Source organism: Sarcophilus harrisii, chromosome 3, assembly GCF_902635505.1.
Source record: "Sarcophilus harrisii chromosome 3, mSarHar1.11, whole genome shotgun sequence".
Classification (NCBI taxonomy): Eukaryota; Metazoa; Chordata; class Mammalia; order Dasyuromorphia; family Dasyuridae; genus Sarcophilus; species Sarcophilus harrisii.
In genome coordinates, this window is record NC_045428.1 from 588,998,539 (window position 1) to 589,018,105 (window position 19,567).

The 19,567-nt window shown below is 52.1% G+C and overlaps 2 protein-coding genes and 1 long non-coding RNA gene across 3 annotated transcripts in view; 2 read left to right on the forward strand and 1 right to left on the reverse strand.

Moving 5' to 3' along the window:
- The window catches only part of LOC116423029, a 9,221-nt gene extending 5,535 nt beyond the window's left edge, over positions 1-3,686 (forward strand). The window contains exon 2 of the long non-coding RNA XR_004233517.1: positions 2,643-3,686. This is a non-coding gene — a long non-coding RNA (uncharacterized LOC116423029). The remainder of the gene's footprint in view (positions 1-2,642) is intronic.
- A 2,484-nt stretch (positions 3,687-6,170) lies between these two features.
- Positions 6,171-17,086, reverse strand: HPN (hepsin). Its single transcript, XM_031963817.1, has 12 exons — positions 17,006-17,086; positions 13,751-13,852; positions 13,619-13,660; positions 12,180-12,309; positions 11,968-12,090; positions 10,626-10,666; positions 9,859-10,024; positions 9,472-9,662; positions 9,243-9,338; positions 8,967-9,109; positions 8,404-8,568; positions 6,171-6,635 (listed from the first exon to the last, which is right to left on the reverse strand). Exons 1-12 carry the CDS (start codon positions 17,019-17,021, stop codon positions 6,597-6,599), a joined length of 1,254 nt encoding a protein of 417 aa, XP_031819677.1. The 5' UTR covers positions 17,022-17,086; the 3' UTR covers positions 6,171-6,596.
- LOC116423030 lies at positions 17,018-19,513 on the forward strand. The gene is given in 3 exon segments (XM_031963819.1): positions 17,018-17,109; positions 17,994-18,174; positions 18,177-19,513. Coding segments are annotated over 3 exon segments (645 nt in total). The 5' UTR covers positions 17,018-17,038; the 3' UTR covers positions 18,570-19,513.
- Positions 19,514-19,567: the final 54 nt, after the last annotated feature.

Here is a 19,567-nt window from a genome sequence, read left to right on the forward strand (position 1 = left end):
CACCCCTGAAACAACTCTGATGTAATCTGGTGTGCAAATGGGTCTAGCTTTGTAGAGAGGGGGATGAGATCCACCTGTCTGCCCCACTTCCTCCTGGTACTTCTGCCAAGAAGACAATGTTAATATCTCTCAGTTAAGCAAAGGCAATCAGGCAAATATTTATTCTAAATATGCTTTTCAAGTTCTTCGTGCCTGTGGGGCAAGATGGAAAGAAACCATCAGCCCTGGAGATATTTAAAGTCTTGGAAGGAATGGGAATTGACTCCCTAGGAGAGAAATGGAAGGATCCACAGAGTCAGCTTCCTCCAACGATGAAACTCAAAGGTCTCCCTAGCTGACGCATATGTCCTAATCAAGCATGAGAATGAAAATTTGCATCTCCTCCAGGTAGTATATTATCCAACAAAGGTGATGGTACTGCAAGGTCCTCAGAAGGCTAAACCTGAGCAAACATAGGCAGTCACTTGGTAGACAGAACAGCTAAAGCAACAGCCAGGAAACCACTCTACTGGCTCCTCTGATACCTCAAGTTCCTCTTCCTTCACACTATGGAGGAGAAACAGCATTATAAGTCTAGGGGATATGAACTCTCTTCAGAATGGTGTTGAAGCCCCACAGGGCAAAAAGTTATCCCAGGGACCTGTATGTGCAAGAACGTTCGTGGCAGGTCTCTTTGTAGTGGTCAGAAACTGGAAACTGAGTGGATGCCCCTCAATGGGGGAGTGGCCGAATAAATTGTGGTCTATGAATATTATGGAATATTATTGTTCGGTAAGAAATGACCAGCAGGAGGATTTCAGAGAGGCCTGGAGAGACAGGAACTGATGCTGAGGGAAGTGAGCAGGACCAAGAGATTGTTATATACTTCAACAACAATACTATATGATGATCAATTCTGATGGACATGGCCCTCTCCAGCAATGAGATGAACCAGATCAGTTCCATTTGTTCAATAATGAAGAGAACCGGCTACACCCAGCGAAAGAACTCTGGGAAATGAGTGTGAACCACTACACAGAATTCCCAATCCCTCTATTTTTGTCTGCCTGCATTTTTGATTTCCTTCTCAGGTTAATTGTACATTATTTCAAAGAATTCTTCCCGGGGAAGGCTGGCAACTTGATTCCACACATATGGCACTATCAGAGAGTCAGACTCCTTGTATTTGTAGCTACCTTCTGTTAGATGATTTTAGGTATATGTGGCAAAAGGAGCTGTATAGCAGGAAATAACCTGAGGAGGGGGAACAAGGTATGCAGAGGAGGAAAACAGGAAGGCAATAGTGAAAGGTTGTTTACCCCAAGATTAATGATTTTGTTATTGAGTAGCCTGTACCGTGATGGGGTAAAGAAAAGAAAGCTGGGTATGAGATGATGTAATGAGATGGTATATATGAAGGAATGTAACTGTGTGAAGAGGCAGACGCCATTAGAGAAGATGTAGGGTGATTAATAAACGCTTGCAGTACTTAGTAACATCTGGTGTCGGGTGCTCTGTGGGGAAAGAGAGCAGCTAGAAGTTGCTGCTTCAGAGACGTCCAAGTACCTGGAGGATGGTCAGGAACCCAGTTATAGTTCCCCTTAGTGAGTAGGGGAGTTCAACAGTTGAGATCCTCTTGGTGAGTAGAGGAAACTCAACACCTTCAGCAGCTGAGTTGAGATTTACCCCTGCTGGACAGTAAGAGCAAGCAAGGTTGCTAGAATCCTCCATCTTTGTAGAGGGATACTGGCCCAACCTTTACTTCCTAAGTCACCGGGGTAGTGGCTGAAGCACTGGGCATTACCTACCATCTGCACACCTTTTGGGATCCCAATCCTCAAGCAAGGTGGAAAAGATGAATCATGCATTGAAAAGAACTTTGACCACACTGACCCTGGTGATTAGACAGGACAGGGTGATGTGGCTCCCAATCCCTTCTTGAGCAGATATTAAGTTTAGCCCTTTTGAGTTTATGTATGGCATCCTAACAGATCTTGAACATCAACTTCTTTTTTTTAAATAACTTTTTATTGACAGAACCCATGCCAGAATAATTTTTTACAACATTATCCCTTGCACTCACTTCTGTTCCAATTTTTCCCCTCCCTCCCTCCACCCTTTCCCCCAGATGGCAAACAGTTCTATACAGAACATCAACTTCTTACCAAAACTTTTATCTACTTAGGTCAGTTGCAACTGATCTATTCAGATTCTGTTAATGCTCACATCCCTAAGCCAGATAAAACCATATCTGTACCCTCTTTAACCGCCAGCCCTGGAGATATTTAAAATCCTGGGGGGCGCTGACCCATTGGGAAAGAAATGGAAGGGCCTCTATAGAGTCACTTTAACCAGCCCCCAACTGTGAAGCTCGAAGACCTCCCTGGCGCTCATTTGTGCCAGATAAAACCTGTCTTCTTCCTTCACAGACAGCCTATGAACCAAATTCTCTCTTCAAGAGAAGCAGAGGACCTTGGTGATCCATTTATACTCGAGCAGTTTCTTTTTGTCTGTTTTGTTTCCACATTCTGCCCTCTCTCTAGCTCTCATTTGTTCTCCCTCCTATCCCCTATTTTGACTCCTCTGTCCATAATTGTGTTGGTTTTGGTTTTGGAGCCAGGCTGTTTAACTCATTAGAGTACTTGGTCTCTTCTCTGTTACAGAAGTCCCGGATTCAGCATCTAGGCTACCAGCCTTTGACCTGACTCAGAGCCCTCAACCCTGGATGTAGCTGGCAATGAGTTCCAAAGCCCTTCCCCCTCCTCTCAGGTACATCCCCTTGTCAGCGGGAAGCAGTAATGGGAAGGTGAGATCTTCACCTTCTTTCCAAAAGATTTCCTCCAATAAAAGACTTGCATGAACTGATGCTACATAAGTGAACAGAACCAACAGAACATTAGGCACAGTAACAAGATTATATGATGATCAACAATGATGAACTCAACTCTTCCCAATAATGAGGTGATTCAAGGCAATTCCACTATACTTGTGATGGATCTGCCATGAGAGAGAATTATGGAGACTAAATGTGGATCAAAGCATGGTATTTTTATCTTTTCGTAGATGTTGTTTATTTGTTTGTTTGTTTTTTTCTTTCACATGTTTTTTTCACTTTTCCTCTGATTTTTCTTGCACAACATGGTAAATATGAACATATATTTAATGGAATTATACATGTTTAAGCTATTGGTTGATTGCTATCAATCAACTGCTGGGGAGGGAGGGAAGAAAATTTGAAACAAGGTTTTTCAACGGTGACTCCTAAAACTATCTTTGTATATATTTTGGGAAAAAAATAAAATATTGTCAAAAAGCAAAAAAAAAAAAAAAATCCCAATAAATAATAAAAGAGGGAATATGAGGGAATATGATGGCCTTGGCTTTAGCCCTTGCCCTGTCCTTGTCCAAATTTTCCTGTGGAAAATTTGCCCAATAACAAAGGCTGTTTGGAGGGACTTGAGGAATCCATAACTAACCATGTTTACAATCCTAGTTCTATGAAAAATGTAGCATGACCCAAATATCCTGAACCTGGCTGGGCGGACAACTGCATTCTGTCTTTCTGTTCCCTATGGTTAACTAGGAACTAACTCAGTCTGTGACAGATGACCCCAAAACAGAAATATGGGACCCTTTGCCTAGTTTGCTGCTGATCCCTTAAGGACTAAATCCACCTGTTGTTTTCATTAAAATCTGCCTTGACTAAGGACCAACTTGCTCCATGAAATTTTTTCCTCAAGCAACCCCTACTGATCCTAGGGTCAATTACTGAAAAAAAAAATAGGTCTCTACACTCTGGAGAGGGGGGAATGATGAGATAAGCAGAATCTTTCTGTGAGTGATAAACATGCAGTTCTCACAGGAAAGTGAGCTTGCTGGAGTGAAGGCCTGAACTGAAGGACAGTCATGAGCAAATAGTCATCTGAAGTAGCATATCTGGCAACATATATTTGAATACAGACAAGAGGATTTTCCCCATGCAGCACCTCTGTACGCAAAAGCTTATTTGAGATTGCTCAATTTTCCTGTTTTAACTGCTCTCCATTTTCTATAAAACTAGTCCTTCTTTGCTGGGCGGCTGTTTCCCTTAAAGAGTAGAGGCAAAAATAAATAAAATAAAATAAAACAAAAATAAATAAATAAATAAATAAAGGAGTAGAGGCTACCGAGTTCATTACCCCAATAACTGCCCATGCTGGATTTGGAAGCAGTCTGACCTTGCCATGTGCCCTATACTTCAACAACCCGTACATGAAATGAATCGCCTCCTCCATAGAATCACTAGCCAACCAAAGGCAGCTGTTGAGGCAGCTAGGTGCTGAACTGGAGAGAGAGCCGGCCAGATCCTGAGTTCCAATCCTGACCCAGACACTTACTAGACTATGATCCAGAGCAAGTCACTTAACTGTTGTTTGCCTCAATTTGCTCAATTGTAAAATAAGAATGATATTACAGGGTTACAAGGTTGTCATAAGGGCAAAATGAAAAATATTTCTAAAGCACATGAAAAATAGCAGGTGCTATACAAATATTATCATTATTTGCTTCCTTTAAAGCTCAGCTGAAGAGGGATCTTTACACGGGAATCTCCTTATTCCCCCAGATGCTCATGCTTCTCTCGTTACTTTAATCATATTACAGATTAAAATATGTATTGCATCATAGGTAAAATGACACCCATATATGTTGTCAGCTCTTTCCAGGCAATGCCGAGCAGGGGAAGGCCTGGGCCTCTGCAGCCCAGCCCCCTGAGCTTGAGGAAGGGGGTTGTGGGGAGTGTCAGCACTGGGCGCTCAAGGGGAGGTACAGGGAGGTACCCACATGTAGGCTCCTATTGTGGGAGAGAAAGATGGAGGGAGACATGGAGGGAAAGGGAGGGGCGAGGAGAGAGAGAGGGAGAGGAGAGGAGAGAAATGGAAAGAGGGAAGAGACAGAGGGAGGGGAGAGAGGGGGAGATATGGAAGGAGGGAAGAAATAGAGAGAGGGGAGAGACAGAGGGAAAGGAGAGATATGGAAGGAGGGGAGTGACAGGGAGGGGAGAAGCAAGGAGGGAAGGGGAAAGAGAAGGAGGGGAGAAACAGAGAGAGAGGGAGAGAAAAGATATAAAGGAGAGGAGAGAGAGAAGGAGGAGGGAAGAAGAGAATGAGAGAAATGGCAATGAGAAGGCAAGAGCAGAGAATACAAATTTAAGACAGAAAGAAAGCCAGTTCCTGACCTCAAGAAGCTTCTGTCCCTATGAAAGGGGGTGGCTCCCCCAGGGGGACCCAGTGTGAAAAGAGCACAGGTGCTTCTTCTAGGAAGAGCTCAGCAGTGGTCAGAAGCATTGCTGGTGGGAGAGGCTGCTGCAGTAAGGGGGCAAGGACTGTGGGGGGCACGGGCTGGCCAGGTTGGCAGTGGCTGTTGTGGGCATTCACATAGCTGCCCTCAGGACTGTTCGGGGATCTCGGTGCCTTGATTAGGCACAGGGGTGTTATTTTGGGGTCTGCGCCCCCAAAGCTATTCACAGGGCTGTCCTGGGACCTCAGAGCACTGACTGAGCCCAAGGCTGATGTTATAGACAAGGAGGCTACCGACGCCCAAAGGGGCTCGTGGGGCTGCCGTCATGCCACAGGCCTCCCTGTGCACACACAGGAAGCACCTTTGAGTTTTTTGCAGCGTTTCTGGCCTTTTTCCAGGTTCCACAGACATGTTCTCGTTCCCAGGCCCTTCCCCAGGCATCAGGAGGTATTACTGCAGAATTCTCCTCCCCAGCCCCCCTGCCGGGTTCCCCTCCCAGCTTGGGGTTGCTGAGCCTGGGTTCGGCCAGCTGGTGCAGCCCGGGAGGTTCCTGGTTTTTGTTCTGGTAATCATGGAGCATGAATTCAAAAAGAGGGAGGAGGAGGAGGAGTCTGAGCTCTGGGGCGGCCTGGTCTGGCCTGGGTGCATTAGTAATCCGGGTCTTGGGAGAACTCCTGGGCATGAGATTTATTACTCTGCTCCCAAACAGACACATTTGGGATACATTTTAACTCTGAGAGACTTGTTTCTGCAATTACAGGAGGAACAGACACATCTACAGCCTTTGGAGTCAGAAGTGGGGTCAGGTCTATGCCATCAGGTATCAAGAGTGTTCAAGGTTTTTGCTGAAAGTCCAGCTGGTTCTTTATGTTGGGATCTCCCCCTGCCCTGTTTTAAGAACCCCGACACACAGCTAATCAAAACCAGTTTTATTATTCAAAGAAATCACCAAACATTTGTGGGGACGGCGGGCGGGGCAAGGAGCCCCAGATCTGGTCCCCACACATCCCAAGAGAGTATTTACAGGAGGAGGCAGGACAGGACTCACAGGTGGACCTGAGTAGGGGACTGCCCAGAGAAGGGCTGGCAACGGGCCAGGGATAGCAGCAACATGTTGGGGATGGGGCGGAGAAAATCCTGAGGGGGTGTCGCACCCCCCTCCCATTTTCTCCCCTGCCCTTTAGAATCCCCAGGCCCTCCTCGTCTCTACAAAGGAATCCAGAATGGGGCTCTCTGAGCCATAGATTGTCCTCCACCACTAGCTGCTGGGGAGTAGCCCAGGACCAGCAGGGATTAAGAGAGGAGGAGACAAAGGCACCCTGGGAGGAGAAGCAGGGCTGTCAGAGCTGGGTCACCATCCCACTGTCCTCGGAGTGAGTCTAGGGAGAGAAAATCGGCAGGGAAGTAACTGGGAAGGAGCTTGTCTTCCCTCTTCTTCTTTTCCCTCCATTACTTTTCCATTTCCCCTTCCCCTTCCTCCTTTCCTCACTCCCCCTTTCTTTCCCTCCCCTCTCCTTTCTTTTCCCCTTGATCCCTCCCCTGCTGTTGCTTTCTCTTCCTTCCCCTCCCCTTGCCCTTCCCTCTATTTCCCCTACCATCCCTCCCCTTTTTCCCTTCCTCCTCTCCCCTTTGTCCGTGTAACCCTTCCAAGTCCCTGCACCACTGGCAGCTGTTGTCCCTGATCCTGTCGTCCTTCTACTCTAACCAAGAGAGGAGCCTTTGGATCTTGGTGGAAAGTGGGTGCTGGGAGTGGGGGAAACACTTATTATGTAGTTAATGGATGCTTAATGTTTGTTCAATGAACAAATCCTCTCAAAATAATACATAATTCCCATTCACCCCATAGCCAATAAACCAGTGGGGGATGAGGGTGTAATAACAGTAAAATGATTCTTCATTTTAGGGAGCCACTCTCTTACCCAAAATAAGCGTTTCAAATTTAACATTGATTAAACCAGTGAAACTGCTGCCCTGAGGACTGGGTGGGGGAGATTAAAGTTAAACAGTTCCTGTCATCATGGTTGTTTATGAGTCTATGAGTGTTTATGCTCTACTGGGGAATATGACATGAAGGGATGGCTGTTGTCCAAATAATGCCCGATATAAGTGCAGTACAGAGGGTCACACAGTGGGTTATGGGAAAAGGTCATTATTAGTGTAAGAGAAGTCATGTCAAAGAAGCTTTCCTGAGGAGGTGGATTTTCACGTGGGATTTAAAAGGCTGGGGATAGAAAAAAGAAACGGGAATAATCACCGCTTCATAATAAGCCTCTCTAATTCAGGCTTTAATGGCCCATGTCCATCTCCCACCACCAGGCCTTTGCCTAGGCAGTGCTCCATGCTTGAAATGTCTGTCTCCCTTCAAAATGCTCCTGACCTTCAACCTCTTGTTTCTCCCCAACTGTAGAAGTCCTGCCCCCTCAGCTTCCTTTGTATCCTCTGTGTTTTGATTGGACTTATCTAGGACAATGCAGTATCAAAGGGCAGGGACCTCGCATGACAGATGCTTTATAACTGCCAATCGATGGGCCAAAGTGTGAAGGTGAGAGGGCACAGAGAGCAGTGTCCTGAGCCATGTCCCACTCTCCGGGCCCCGTCTGGGGTTTCTGGGCAGAGAGGATGCAATGGCTCACCACATTCTTCTCCAACTCATTGTACAGATCAGGCGACTGAGGCAAAGGGGATCGAGTGGCTGCCCAGAGTCACTCTGCTAAGTGTCCAGGGCTATTCCCTGCCTCCTGCACTACCCCCCATCCCCCTGTTTCTCCACTGCACCCGGTTCAAAATGAGGAGTTAGTGGAGCTCGACCTGAGGGATGTAAACGCCATTCAGTGAAAGAGAGTCATGGAAAGGTTTCAAACGAGGGATGATCGAGCAGTTATCAGACCAACGTGGCCAAAGGCTGGAGCAGAAGGGGACAGCCTGGGGGCTGTGGAGATGGCCATGGGCAGCGACATGGGAGCGGCTCATTGGCCATGGTCAGTGACGAGAGGAGATGGGCCCATTTGGCAGGTGTAGAGATGTGGGGAAAGCCGCTCTCACCCCCATCTCCCCCAGGTCTCTCTCCCACTTTCTCCAGACACCTTAGAATGGGGGAACCGGGGAGGGATGAGCCTACTTTCCCTACATCCCTCCCCCCCGCAATACCTTCATGGCTCGGTAGATCCACTCCTGGTACTCTCCTACTTTGGTGTAAACCCCAGGCTTGTGGGCGAGAGCACAGCCTGTCCCCCAGCTCACAATCCCACACAGCCTCCACCGGGGAGTCCTGGAGATGGAGTCCTCACACACAAAGGGGCCCCCGCTGTCTCCCTGCAGGCGGACAGAGGCAAGACTGGAGGGTGAGGTGCCTGGGTTCTTTCTGGGAAATAAAAGGCTGGCAACCGTGACCAATGTGTCCAAACGCCATTTCCCTCTCTCCCAGCCAAGCCAGGTCTCCCATCATTTGATGTAATCTGGGATCTAAGCTGCTCACAGTGTGAGGTCTATCTTGCTTTGCTCTGCTTTTTCTTTCCACCCCAAAAATGCCAACTTTGGACCCGGTATGCCCAGCCCCGCGCCCGATGAGAATTTTGGCAAAGGCGTTTGGATGTTTGTTGCTGCTAATGAATGGGGAATACTTGTTGGGGGGGGGGGTAGATGGAAACGGGGGGAAGATCAGTTAGCAGGGCCTTGGGAGCCAGCTGCTGGGGTTAGGAACAGTTCCCCACCTGACAGGCATCGATGCCCCCCTCAGTGTACCCAGCACAGAACATTTTGGGTTTGATCTGGTTCCCATAGAAGTCAGGGCTGTTGCAGACTGTGTTGCTGATGATGGGCACGCGAGCCTCCTGTAGCATATTGGCCTGTTTCCCTGTAGGGATGGGGAGGTAGGGAGGAGAGGTCTGAGAGAGGGGGCTTCTGGGTAACTGCCCACCCACTGTGATCTTACTCGGGGGAGGACAGTCTCATAGTTGGGGAATGGGTCTCCATGACTTGTGGCTCACCATAATACTGAGTATTTCCCCAGCCTGTTACTGTGCAAATCTTCCCATCCACCAAGGCCTGGCCGGCAGCCGGGAGGCAGACAGGCTGGATGTATTCTGTGGGGGGAAAGAGCCAAGCCGGCCAGTGTTCAGGAGCCGGGCATCTGGTCCCCAAACGCCCAGCCTCCCACCCCATTCTTCCCGGGGCACAGCCCCAGCTGCTCTCCCAGGGCCCGGGGATTGGACTCACCCGTGAGGGGCATGGGGCTGGAAAGGTGGACCAAAGCAATGTCATTACTGTTCTCTTCGCTATTGGGGTCCCGGAAAGGTAGGTAGCCTCCGTGGTACACCACAGCCTGGACCCCGAGCTGGAGTCCCTGGGTGGAAGCCTGGGCCACGGCGCCCGCAAACACTCTCCACCGTGACACAACCCGGTTCCGCCTAAGACAAGAAAGAGAGGGATCATTTCCTCTCTTCATCGTTCCTCTCCGACTACAAATGACGGGGTCTCTTAGGAGAGATGTGCCCCACTCAGAACACCACGGGAACTTTAACGGAGGCTCGGGTTCTTCCACCTCCCCTAAAATTCAGCACCTCTTTCTTCTGACAGACCCGGCCCCACAGGGAGGGCACTCACTCAGGGAAGCAGTGGGCCGCGGTCAGCACCCAGTCTCCGGACAGCAGGGACCCCCCGCACAGGTGCGCCCCATCATAGCGCAGACTGACCTGCCATGGCCAGCGACCCAGGCTGGCATCCTGGCCTCCAACAATGCGGTCTACAGGCAGCTTCCTCCGGCCACAATCTAGGATCAGACAGGTTCAGGCCACATCCCGGACTCTGCCCCCCCCCCCCAGAAAGAGGAACACCCCCCCCCACTCCGGGCAGCTCCTGGCTAGGGGAGGAGATACAGCATTTCCTTTCAGGGAATCCTGACCTTAGATGAGTCCTGGGTGACTTTGGCGGGGGGGGGGGGGCAGTTCTGCCTCAGTTTCCTATTTGAAATGAGGAGATTGGTCTACAAAGCCTCCTTCTGACTGACTCTGGTCTGGGATGGGGAGACAGTCTCCCTCGGGGAGCTCTGGTCCAATGTAGGTACACACAAAGACAGAGAGTTACTGAGCTCTGAACTGGTTGTGGAAGGAGAAGAGATTGGTGAAGGACACAAATAGTCCTGAGGAAGGCGAGAAATGGCCTGTGGCAGAACTTGGAAGTTGACCTTTTGGGGAGGGGGGCAGGCAGCCAAGAGGCTGAGACCCTAAAGCATGCCCCCTTTCCCCCAGCAAACAAGCTCTTGTCTCCCTCCACAATGAGCTGTCCTCGGTTCTGCATATGGGGGGGGGGGTCTTAGTTAATGGCGTGGAGAGGGGTGGTCTGGGAGAAAAGGCCCACGTTGGGGGGCTTACCTTGGCAGAGGGTGGCTAGGAAGAGGCCCCTGGGACAGTCACTGTCAGAGAGAGAGGGGGGCTGGTGAAGGGGGAAGGGACAGGGGACTCATGTCCATTCTTATTGTCTCTTAATGTTGCCCACCAGACCCGGCCCCTTCCCTGGCATCTCCTTTCTCCATCCTAAAGACCCAGGGAATTACAGAGAGCACAGCATGCCTCGTCCACATTCAGACAACACTGTGGTTTCCGTATCGCATGTGTGGGTATTTACATTTTATTTCCGTCAATATTGATTAAGCATCTGGGATAAACAAAGCAAGCCATGAACTAACTCGTCAGTCACCGGGCAGTGGGGGAGTCAAAGCTGAATGAGAACTAATTCCCGCTGTCAAGATTATTACAGTGCAGGAGAGGAGACAACAGACAAATACAATAAAAAACGAGCCAACGATAAGCCCGCATGAGAACTCGGACGGTATCAGGGAAGAAGAATTCTTTTCCTGACAGGCGAGATCTGGGTGGGCAGGAGGGGGAGGCACCCCACGTACAGGGGACGGACACGGGGAGGATGAGTGTGAGTTCTGCTGGGTGCAGCAGGAGGTACATGGGCAGGGGTGAGAGTGAGGGAGGCTGGAAATGAAGATGGAGGCAAGTGCCAGGTGAAGGAGTTTAGACTCAATCAGGTAGCTCGACAGCGAACAAAAATGAGAATTTGGGCATAAGAAAGGGAAGGAAAGAGCACAGAGAGAATGGATGGGACGTGGATGGTCATTCATTGGTTGGGGGAGAGATAAGGGACAGAGATGTCAACAAGGATTTTGAGATTTTGACTCCTGATGTTAGGGAGCATGAGGGTGCCATTGACAGAAATGGGGAAGTTAAGGGAGAGCTGAGTCCAAGGCCAGCTTCCTGCATGCATCCCTATAATTCCTTTCAAGTAGTTAGGCTCCTGTACTTGGAGTCAGGAGGACGCAAGTTCAAACCCAGCCTCAGACATCTGCACTGACTGTAATGCTGGGCTAAGTCATTTAACATCTGCCTCAGTTTCTTCATATGTAAAATGGGAATGATATTGGGCACCCACCTCTCAGGGATATTGAGAACATTAAATGAGGTACTATTTGAAAAGTCTTTTATAAATAAATGCATGCTGCTATGATGATGGTGACAGAGGAAGGAGCCATAGTCAGGGGAGCAGTCAGGGGAGAACCAAAGTCTGGCTAATAAGTGTTCACTAAAATGGACCTGTGCATTACAGCTGGGTCTGTGCCTTCATGAGTGGTTCTTTTTCTGGGTGGGTCTTGTATTTGTGCTGCTGACCACCAGCCCGGGCTAGCTTCCATCGGCCCGGCATCCTTACCAGATGGAGATGACCTCTGCCAGCCTCCGAGCATAAGGGAGCCTCTCCTCATCCACGCAGAAGTAGCCGGATGTGCCGTTTGTCCCAAACATCCGGACGTCCAGCTCCGAGTGGCTCAGAGCCCTAGGGGGCAGAGGGGTCGGGAACAGCAGCCCAGTTCTCCCCTGGCCCGGGGCTACCCCCTCACGACTCCCACCCCTCCTCAATGATACCTGATAAAGCCCATCTCCTCACAGCTCAGACTTGCCACCCTGGAGTTGGCCCTGGAGGAACAAAGCAGCCGCCACGTGCCCTCCGCTCCGTCAAACACGGTAAGCCGCAGGTCCGCCGGACTCACCTGTACTATAGGGGCAGGTTTGGGGGAAGGGCAACAGGCCTGCTGATTAGCGATCTCCAACTGCGCTGCCCAGCACTGGCTCAGAGACAACAAGCTCCCTCCAGATCGGGCCCATACCCCGGTGGCTAGCTCACATGGAAGCAGAGCCTCCCCCATCCGTGAACGAGCTGCCTTAGGCTGCCCACAGCTCTGCCCTGAGTCACCAAGGCTGGCGGCAGGACCTGGGCAGTGCCCGCCAACATCCTGAAGACACAAGTCTAATAACACAAGAATGCCTCAAGGGGAGAGGACGTGGGTTCACATCCCAGCTCTGCAAGCTCTAACCCCTCTCTCTGGGCCTCAGTTTCCCCTTTTATAAAATGGCCTTGAAGGTCTCTGAGCTTGAAATCTGTCATCATCGCAGGAAGACTCATCTTACCGTATCTTATTAGTGTGTCTAGGAGGACACACATTTAAGAGAAATTTGAAATATATGTTGTAATTTTTTAAAGAAACAGTCATTTTCTTAGTTTAAGAATATAAACTATGTATGGGCAGCCAGATGGTACAGTGAACAGAACACTCTGGCCCCGAGACCTTAGACACTTAACGTTTACTATCTAAGTGACCAAGTCACTTAACCCAGATTGCCACCAAAAAAAAAACAAAAAACCAAACAAACTATATTATGGACAGCTTGCTGTGTTTTACAAAAATTGTCATATTTAGCATGGTTAAGAAAGTGAAGGCAGCTGGGGGGCACAGTGAATCAGGGCTGGGCCTGGATTTATTTATTTTGGGATTTAGAAAGGATTTTGAAAGACCTGAGTTCAAACCCAGCCTGAGACACTTACTAGCTGCATGACCTTGGGCAAGCCACTTAGCCTGTTTGCTTTAATCCAGTGGAGAAGAAAATGGTGAGTCAGTGCAGTTTCAACAAAACACCAAATGGGATCAGTGTAGAACAACAATAAAGGGTCCTCACCCAGACCCTGCCCCAGTTAAATGTGGGTCAGGGGCAGGACTTCATCCCCAGCTCTTCTACCTCCCAGCATCAAATGAGATAATGTGTGTAAAAGTGACCAGTCAGTACAAATGGGGGGTTGCCATTCCTTCTCCAAGTGCCCTCTGGTCTTTCTGTGGCTCTGTGCCATAGACTCCTAGCCAGGAGTGGCCCAAGAGTGGGGACTTCCCTCCTGAAGCACCGGCTGCCTCGGGGACACTGGCTCTATGTTGCTGGCTGGCTAATGGAGAGGCTCTAAGAGCTGGGGGGGGGCCCTAAGTGAGGGCCGAGTGCCCTCTGAGAGCACCGGCAGGGAGGAGAGGGACACTCACCCGGGTAGAGCACCTCCTGGTCACTCCTCAGCAGCACAGTCACTGTGGAAAGGACAGAGATGAGGAAGGGGCCGGCAGGGTGGGAGCGGCAGGGAAGGGAGGTGAGGGGCAGGGAGGGGAAGGGTCTCTCACCGATGGCCCAAGAAGCTGCTCCGATGCCCGCCAGGAGCAGGAGGCCCACTGTGCTGAGTGCCACAATCTTGGGCAGGGACCAACACTGAACTTTTTGGCCACCTACAAGCAAACACAGCCTATGTGCGCCGACTGTTGCTCTCTGGTTCTCTGAGACCTCAGGATTTCCCCTCTGCTGTTTTCCAGACAGCTCCCCCTACAGATAACTAGGCCTTCTAGCGAGCCCTTCCTTCCTCAGCCGGGCCTGGGCTGGGGGCCAGAGTCAGTCAGCACACGGCCCCTCACCCAGATCCGACTGGCCTGCCTCCATTGCTCCACCCTCCTCTTTCTGCTGACCTCCCCCCAACCCATGTCCGGTTTCCAAGGGGATCCCAAGGGCCCAGGAAAGTGGTTGGGTCAGTTTCCCTGAGCAGTGAGAAACTCCCCAGCCCACTATGGACCCAGGTGTCTTTTTGGGAAGCTGGAGGCTCGGTTCCCTTTCTTTCCAATCCCTTCTTTCACCTAATACCCTCCTCAAAGTGGGGGACGGGGAGGGAGGGATAAAGGAAAGGCCTCTTGGCAAACTGGGTGTTCGGTGTATGTGGTGAGACGTCCCTGGCCATGGCCACCTCCCCCTTCTCTTCCTTGGCATCCCGATGATTTGTGGTCAAAGAGTTTTATCGCTAGCTCCATCCTGCATCAGCTTTTCTGGGCCCTTCCCTCCCCATCCTGGCTTCCTCTGCTTTCCACTGCAGCCGGTCCCGGAACGGGAATCATATGTGAGTCAGTGACCTTTGCTCCCTGGCCGTGTCCCCCTGGCTCCGTGTCCTGCTGTTTGTCCCCATGCTGGTTCACCCGGTTCTATTTCCAAACATTATACACCACAAAAGTAGCAGGACCCAAGCCGTACACGGGGTTCAAAACCCTGCCAAGAGCGTCACTGTTCACCCAGGGGTGTCCAGGGGAGACAGGCGGCAACATCCCTCTCTGCCCCGGATGGGCCATTCTTTTGTCACCGGTCCAGTTTTTGTCCCCTGGTGGTCACACGGGGCCAAGCAGCACAGTGGCCCAGCTCTGCTCGTCTGCCCTTGCCCAGATCCCCTTTCAGAGATCCTAGATGTGGCCCTAGGAGTTGCCCCCAGAAATCCCCTTTATTTCCAACTGGCCAAACCTCTGGCCACGGTTTTCTGGTTCTCCTTTCTTGTATTTAGAGCTGATTTGACATAGCTTTGGTATGAATAAGGTACAAGTGCTTTGCAAACCTTTAAGGCACTAGATAGGGCAACTAGAAGGCACCAAAGCGCTGGCTCTGGAGTCAGGAAGACATCTTCCCAAGTTCAAATTCAGCCCCAGACAGTTATTAACTGGGCAAGACCCTGGCAAGCCACTTCACCCCAGTTTCCTCATCTGTAAAATGGGCCGCAGAGGGAAATGGCAAACCAGTCCAGCACTTCTGCCGCGGTAGCCCCAGACAGAGTCACAGAGAACCAGACAAAGGCGCTACATAAATGCCCCTGTCATCTCTCCTTCTACCCCAACCCAGTGCCCTGGCCGAACTCCCCTGCTCCCTGTCCCTAACAAACCCTCGTCAGTTCTGGCCTCCGTGGCTCTTCACATTTTCTTACCTGTTACTCTACTAAATCATGTCTCTCTCCCTGTCCAAACCAGCCCATGAACTCTCAGGAACTACTATTCAGGAAGCTTTCCTCAGTTTAACTCCACCCAGCTCCTAAATACAGAGATGAGAATTTATTTCTGTCTCTCTCTGTATTTTTGGTCCCTTCCTGTGTCCTGGCCATCTGCATGGAAGCAAGGCAAGGGTCAAGACCTTGTTTCTTCCATCAGACGGGAAGCCCCTTGAATCCTGGGGCCATTTGCCTTCTCAGTCAGGGAAGAGGATCTTTTATTTATTTATCTTTGTGAGAAGGGGATCTTTTACATGGGACAAGTAGTTCCTCTTTTGTCTATTCTCCCGCCTCTCCTCCCCCTCCCCAACTTCAACAGTTTGGGGCACTGGGTTCTCATTTCTCCATCACTTTCCATTTCTCCAGCATCACATTTCTCCAACACTTTAGTTGGAAATAGTAACTGGGTGGTGCACCGGCTAAGAGTGCAGGGCCTGGAGTCAGGAAGACCTAAATTCAACTAGCTGTGTGACCCTGGGCAAGTCCCCTTCACCCTGTTTCCTTCAGTTTCCTCATCTGGAAAGTAAGCTGGAGAAGGACAGGGCAAACCATTCCAGTACCTCTGCCCACAAAAAAAAAGCAAACCCCAAATGAGATCATGAAGGTTTGGATAGGACTAAAAATGACTAAATAATGACTGAAGAACAAGAAGCTGGGAAATAGGTTGGAAATTCAAACTTAGAAGAAGGTCTGTGACTTATTCTCTAAATGGGGAGAAGGGATGGGGGGGGGCGGGGAGAAGAGGATGCCAGCCTTAACCCTGGATCTGGTACCTCCCCCTGTTCAAGGCATTTGCAGATGCTCAGATTTGGGCAGGAAGTAAGAGAACTGAGCTTGAGGCAGTGATCGGCTCCCCATTACTATCCCTGAATATCTGGACCTCAATTTCATGTTGATAAGGAAGGGACTGGGGCAGATGAGCACTAATGTTCCTCTCTCCCTTTCCAAGTCTTGGGACCTCTCATCCATGTTCCCGTGGCCTCTCTCTCTTTCTATGCCCCACTCTTCTCAGCTTACAGAGGGGCCAGGCCGGCCAAGCCCACAGAGATCCCTCCTTCAGAACCGGTGCAAATTGAGGGATGGCTGGGAATTTGAAACTCAGGGCTTTTAGGGTCAAATGCTGTAGGAGGCTGGGAGCCCGGCCTCTCAGATTCTGAGTTCAGCTTCTTGTTGGCATAAAGTATTTGTGGAGGAATCACTTATTTCTTGGGGTGGAAGGGTAGAAAGGGACCATAGAGGGCAGTAGCAGGTGGGGAAACTAAGGCACAGAGCAAGGAATTGCGAGGAACAGGAGACAGATTGTGTAAGAACCTAATAGATGACTGATTAATGATTAATCTGGCAAGGATGGAGGTAGCTTTGGGGAAAATGGGGAACAGGCTGAGATGGGTAGGGTGAAGAAGATGGAGGAGAGGGAGGCGAGTGTGGAACGAGACAGGTTGGAAGTCTAAAGAGACAAGTTTTAGAGGTAAGAGAGTGAGATATCGGGAGGTTCTGAGAACAGAAACCCAAGAGCTAAATGGGAAAGGGGAAAGTGGGGGAGAATTCTAGGATGAGGCTAACAGGGGCCTAAGTCAGGGAAGACACTTACTCTCCTTCTCAGCCATGTCACCACCTCCAGTTAATGATTCCCCCAGTGAACAGTGGTGGCTGTGGCAGTAGGGCCTCCCCCCCTTGGGGAGAGAGGCAACCGAGACCTGTGGGGGAAACAAAACAGCTCGGGGTAGACCTGCACCTCCTTGGGACCTGGAGGCCCATTCTCTGGATCCCACCCCTTCCCCACATACCTTCCCAGACCCAGGTACGCCCCAGCGGTAGCGCTGAGCTCCCCTCCCTTTGGGCCAACGTGAGGGGCTGGGCCTGTTGCCCAGAGCATGCCGTGATCACGGGCTGGCCAGCCTGCCAGCTCAGAGGATCAAGGACACAGGCAGGGGAACTGACCAGGCAGATAGGGCACCGGGGTCCCAGTGGGGAGCAGAATTACGAGGAAGCTCTGGGGGCTGGGAGAAGGCAGGCTGCCTGAGCCTCAGGAAGAACAAGAACTAGAGGGAACGGCATGCCGGGACACCCAGAGGAATAGGCAGCCTCGGCGTCCTGAGGGGCTGTGTGTTGGTTGAAGGGGATTGGACGCCGAGTCCGGAGGGAAGGGGCCGGTACCTCATTCCCTGACAGAAAAGAGCGCTGAAGAAGTCAGCGCCGGCTCCCCAAAAGATCAGAGGCGGGGAAATGCTTGGTCCCTCGGGGGAGGAGAAAAAGGAGTCTGGGAGTGGGGGATGCTCCTGTTGCTGAGCAGGACAGGTCTAAAAGGCGGGAGGCCGGCCCCCCGAGGGGAGCAAGGACCCCACACAAGGAGCCGGGACTTTTGTGTTCTTCCACCCCGCCCGGGAGGGGATTGGGGAGAGAAAGCGGGGATTAGATGATCCCAGAAAAGGCCAAGGGTGAGACAGCAGGAAACCTGGACCTGGGGATGGGAAGGAGGGCCGGGGTACCAGTATCTGAAAAGCCCCAGGAGGAAAGAGGGACTCGGGCCGAGACTGCGGGAGGTGGGGGAGGGAAGCGTGGATCGGGAAAGCTGCCTTACCCTCGGGGGTCCGTTCGGTGAAATCTCAAAGCTGTCTTCCACTTTCTAGGGGTCACAATTGGACCCCGGCAGGAGCATGGTGTCCCCAGCTGGGGGCCAGGAACCCGGGTCCCGGGAAGGGGAGAAACAACAGCAGCCTTGAGCTCGGCCAGACTGGCTCACCTGAGGAGGAGGGGGCTGGGGGTTGGGGGGAGGGGAAGGGGCGGGAGCAAGGGCGGAGAAGAACCTGGCCAATGGGAGTGGCTGCTGTCGGAAGCCACCTGCCCAGTTCCCCGGCCCCTGGGCACAGCTAGAGAGGGCTGCCTGTGGCCCAGGCTGGCCGGCGAGCCTTCTCTGCTTCCCCTGGCTGGGCCGGGGCTGCCCCTCTCGCTGCTGCTGCTGCTGCTGCTGCTGCTGCTGCTCCTGCTGCTGCTGCTGGTCCTCAGGGGCTTTGTCCAGAGGTGGAGGTTTGTGTAAACAGGAGGTGAGGGTGGGAGTGGCCGCTGAGCTCCCGGGCAGCCCGGGCACCTCGGGGCGCCGCGGGACCGGGAGCGCTGCTCTGCGGCTCCCCGTGGCCCCGGGCCGGCAGGAGTAATCGAGCCCCTCAGCCCAGCCCCACAGCAGGCCCGAGGCCGGCCCTTGTCCTCTGCCCCCTGCTGCCCTCCCATCTCTGCTTTCCCACAAGTCACGGGGTCTGGTTTGCTTTGGCAGCGCCTTCCTGATGGGGCAGCCAGCGACCTCTGGAGCTGGGGAAAGTCCTGCGGCCACGGTGGAGGCGGAGGGAGGGAAGGAGAAAGCTCGGGTTTGAATCTGGGGGGGAGGGAAGCGCAAGGAGCCCCCCGACAGGCAAATGCGCGCCTCCCGGGCGCAACCGTGGGGAGCCAGGGCCATCCGCGGGCAGAGCCGCCTCGCGCTGCCAGAACCAGACCCCTCCACGCCAGACACATCCCCACGGGCGCCTGCGGGTTTCCTCAACACTGCGGGTGCGAACATAGAGACACTCGGGGAGAACCGCTGGGGACATCGAGGGCTGGCTCTGGAGCCGCGCGCTCCGCCCAGCCCGAGACCACGCCAGAGCCTGGACGTCGGACCCGGCGGTCCCCTCCTCATCTCTCCCCCTTTCCTCCTGGGGCCCAGAGGCCTTTGCAGACGCTCTTTCGGTCTGAGATCTAGGGCTCCAGAGGCCCCGGGGCCTTAGTTCTACCTCCGCTAAGTGGCCAAGGCCCACTCCCCACCCACGAGCATCCCTGCCCTCCCACCCCACCCCCCCCTTGCTGGCTTCTACCCCTGTCTCTGCCCTTCTCCTGCCTGTGGCGCCAACAATCACATTAATGGGACGTTAATCACCTAACAGCCGCTGCTTTTGGAGTCCCCCAGTGGGAGCTCTGCTCTCCCCTCCCACACCGCCTCAGCCCACCTGGACGCCGTCCCCACCTCGGTCTGGCCCAGGAGCAGGGACAGGCCGACCTTCCCACGGGCATCCTCATCTCTCCCGAGCCTAAGAGAAGTACCAGCTGGAAGGAGCTGGGGCTTCTGCATCCCGTCCCTGGGCCTCCCAGCAAGCCCCGAGGAGGCGGGCTCCCCCTCTGAGCC

Coding starts and splice junctions, on each gene's coding strand:
- HPN (XM_031963817.1), bottom strand. Junction 13,661..13,750: donor AGCAGCTTCTTGGGCCATCG/GTGAGAGACCCT, acceptor TCCTTTCCACAG/TGACTGTGCTGCTGAGGAGT. Junction 12,091..12,179: donor GAGGAGATGGGCTTTATCAG/GTATCATTGAGG, acceptor TCTGCCCCCTAG/GGCTCTGAGCCACTCGGAGC.